The sequence below is a fragment of the Sapajus apella genome, unplaced genomic scaffold (genome assembly GCF_009761245.1).
Source record: "Sapajus apella isolate SASKATOON/1434 unplaced genomic scaffold, GSC_monkey_1.0 scaffold12, whole genome shotgun sequence".
NCBI lineage: Eukaryota > Metazoa > Chordata > Mammalia > Primates > Cebidae > Sapajus > Sapajus apella.
In genome coordinates, this window is record NW_022436952.1 from 2,512,565 (window position 1) to 2,515,155 (window position 2,591).

The window sequence follows — 2,591 nt, forward strand, 5'->3', positions numbered from 1 at the left end:
TGAGACGGAGTTTCACTCTTGTTACCCAGGCTGGAGTGCAATGGCACAATCTTGGCTCACCACAACCTCCGCCTCCTGGGTTCAGGCAATTCTCCTGCCTCAGCCTCCTGAGTAGCTGGGATTACAGGCACGCACCACCACGTCCAGCTAATTTTTTGTATTTTTAGTAGAGACGGGGTTTCACCATGTTGACCAGGATGGTCTCGATCTCTTGACCTCGTGATCCACCCGCCTCGGCCTCCCAAAGTGCTGGGATTACAGGCTTGAGCCACCGCGCCCGGCCAAGTTTTGTATTTTTAATAGAGACAGGGTTTCACCTTGTTGACCAGGCCGGTCTCGACCTCCTGATCTCAAGTGATCCGCCCTCCTTGGTCTCCCAAAGTGCTGGGATTACGGATGTGAGCCACTGCACACCTGGCTTGAGTCTTCACATTTCTTAAAAGAGAAACGATTCCTAGTCCCTGCCTTTTCCGACACATAACATTTCCAAGATGACATCTGATGGACTTAGTGATGATGCCTCTGTGATCTAGGAGTGGCCAGATGTACTCTGACACCCAAACCTTGCTGTGATTCTGCTCTCACGTAATTCTGAGCAAGTCTGCCGGGATTGTGCACATATGGAACCTCCCCTGTCAGCCCCCAGCTGGGGACCGAAACACTGCCACAGCCTGCTCCTGGACTGGAGGCCTCAATCTGTAGTCCTCAGGAAGACTTGGAATAAAACTAGCATTAATTCTTTAAAAAGAATTGTTTTCTTTTTACTTGGCCCTGTGGTAGAGAATAACTGGCTCTATGTGTGAAGGGTGAGGAGCAGAAAGGGTCGGTCTCTCAGGAAGAGGCATTTCGCCCAAGAGCTAAGGAGGAAAGGGGGGCCCGCCGTATTCGTGCCTGGGGAAGAGCGTTGCAGGCACAGGGAGTAGCCAGGTCGGAGGCTCTGAGCAGGAGAGGCATGTCTGTGTAAGGGAAAGGAGACGAGGAGGAAGGGGAGGAAGCCACGTGAGGCAGAGTGGAGGGGAACCTTAGGGCTAGCTTTCCGGGCTGTGGCAGGGAGTTCAGGTCGTATTCTAAGTGCGATGGGAAACATTGGAAGGTTAAAACTGAGAGTGACACAGCCTGATTGATCTTTCACAAAGCTATTTCTGAGGCTGGGTGCAGTGGCTCACTCCTGTAATCCCAGCACTTTGGGAGGCTTGGGCGGGCAGATCACCTGAGGTCAGGTGTTTGAGACCAGCCTGGCCAACATGGCGAAACCCCATCTCCACTAAAAATACAAAAAATTAGCAGGGCGTGTTGGCGGGCACCTGTAATCCTAGCTACTAGGGAGGCTGAGGCAGGAGGATCACTTGAACCTGGGAGGCAGAGGTTGTAGGAAGCTGAAATCTCACCATTGTACTCCAGTCTGGGTAACAAGAGTGAAACTCTGCCTCAAAAAAAAAAAAAAAAGAAAAAGAAAAAGCTTACTGTGTCTCTGAACCCTACCATCTATTATTCCACCCACACCTGTAGATTTTTGTTCAGTGTGGGGCTCTAGGGGACCCAAGGAGAATCAGCCAGAGTAAGGGTCCCCGCCCCTAACAGGCACTCGGCCCTCCTCCCTGCTGCAGCCTCACCCCCAGATGAGTCCCCCTCCTCTTCCCTGCAGCACTGACACAGTCCATGGATCCACTGGAAACTGGTTTATTTTTGATTTGTTTTCAGGGACAGGGCTGGGGTGGGGTGGGAGGTGGCTGGGCTCTGCAGCTTGGTTCTAGGGCCGTTGGTTCTCATCATCGGCACTGCGCCGGCCGAAGTCCATCCATCCGTAGGCTTCTTCTTCTTCCTCCACCCGTGGGCCCTTCTTCTTGGACAGGTCTGAGGAGGTGAGAGAGGCGAGAATGGGGGAAGGTGCCTATCCTCTAGCAACCAAGGTCGGGGCCAGTCTGGGGAGACCTTGGCTAAACCTGGCCGAGTGAGGCAAGCAGGGCGGTCAGCAGCTCCTACCTGCCACCAGGTGTGGGGGACCCTGGGGTCCCAGCTGCCTTCGGTGATGAGAGGCTGGGCCCTCCTGTTCCAGCCAGTGTTGCTCCAGGTCCCTGTTGGCCCCTGTACCTAAGGGTGCATCTGGCCGCTGGGTGTGGGGCTTCCAGGAAGCTTCCGAGAAGGTGGCCAGAGCCAGCGCAAAGATCAGCGCATACACACACAGTCGCTGCATCTTGTCTGCAAAGGGGAGAAGGGCCCAGCTTAAGGGTGGGGCTGTCCCCACACAAGCCCAGAGGCACGGGACCGAACCATGTGGTTCCAGGCCTCTATCTGCTGATGAGTCTGCAATTTTTTTTTTTTTTTTTGAGACACTTTCACTCTTGTTGCCCAGGCTGGAGTGCAGCGGTGGGATCTCGGCTCACTGCAGCCTCTGCCTCCTGGGTTCAAGTGATCCTCCTGCCTCAGCCTCTCAAGCAGCTGGGACTATAGGCGCACACCACCACGCCTGGCTAATTTTTTCATTTTTAGTAGAGATGGGGTTTCACCACGTTGGCCAGGCTGGTATTGAACTCCTGACCTCAAGTGATCTGCCCTCCTCAGCCTTCAGAATAGCTGGGACTACAGGCTTC

The 2,591-nt window shown here is 54.2% G+C and overlaps 1 protein-coding gene across 1 annotated transcript; it reads right to left on the reverse strand.

The window, feature by feature from the left end:
* Positions 1–1,664: 1,664 nt before the first annotated feature.
* GAST (gastrin) lies at positions 1,665–2,206 on the reverse strand. Its single transcript, XM_032279677.1, has 2 exons — positions 1,984–2,206; positions 1,665–1,854 (listed from the first exon to the last, which is right to left on the reverse strand). The coding sequence occupies exons 1-2, from the start codon at positions 2,192–2,194 to the stop codon at positions 1,751–1,753; spliced, it is 315 nt and encodes a 104-aa protein (XP_032135568.1). The 5' UTR covers positions 2,195–2,206; the 3' UTR covers positions 1,665–1,750.
* Between the last annotated feature and the right edge of the window lie 385 nt (positions 2,207–2,591).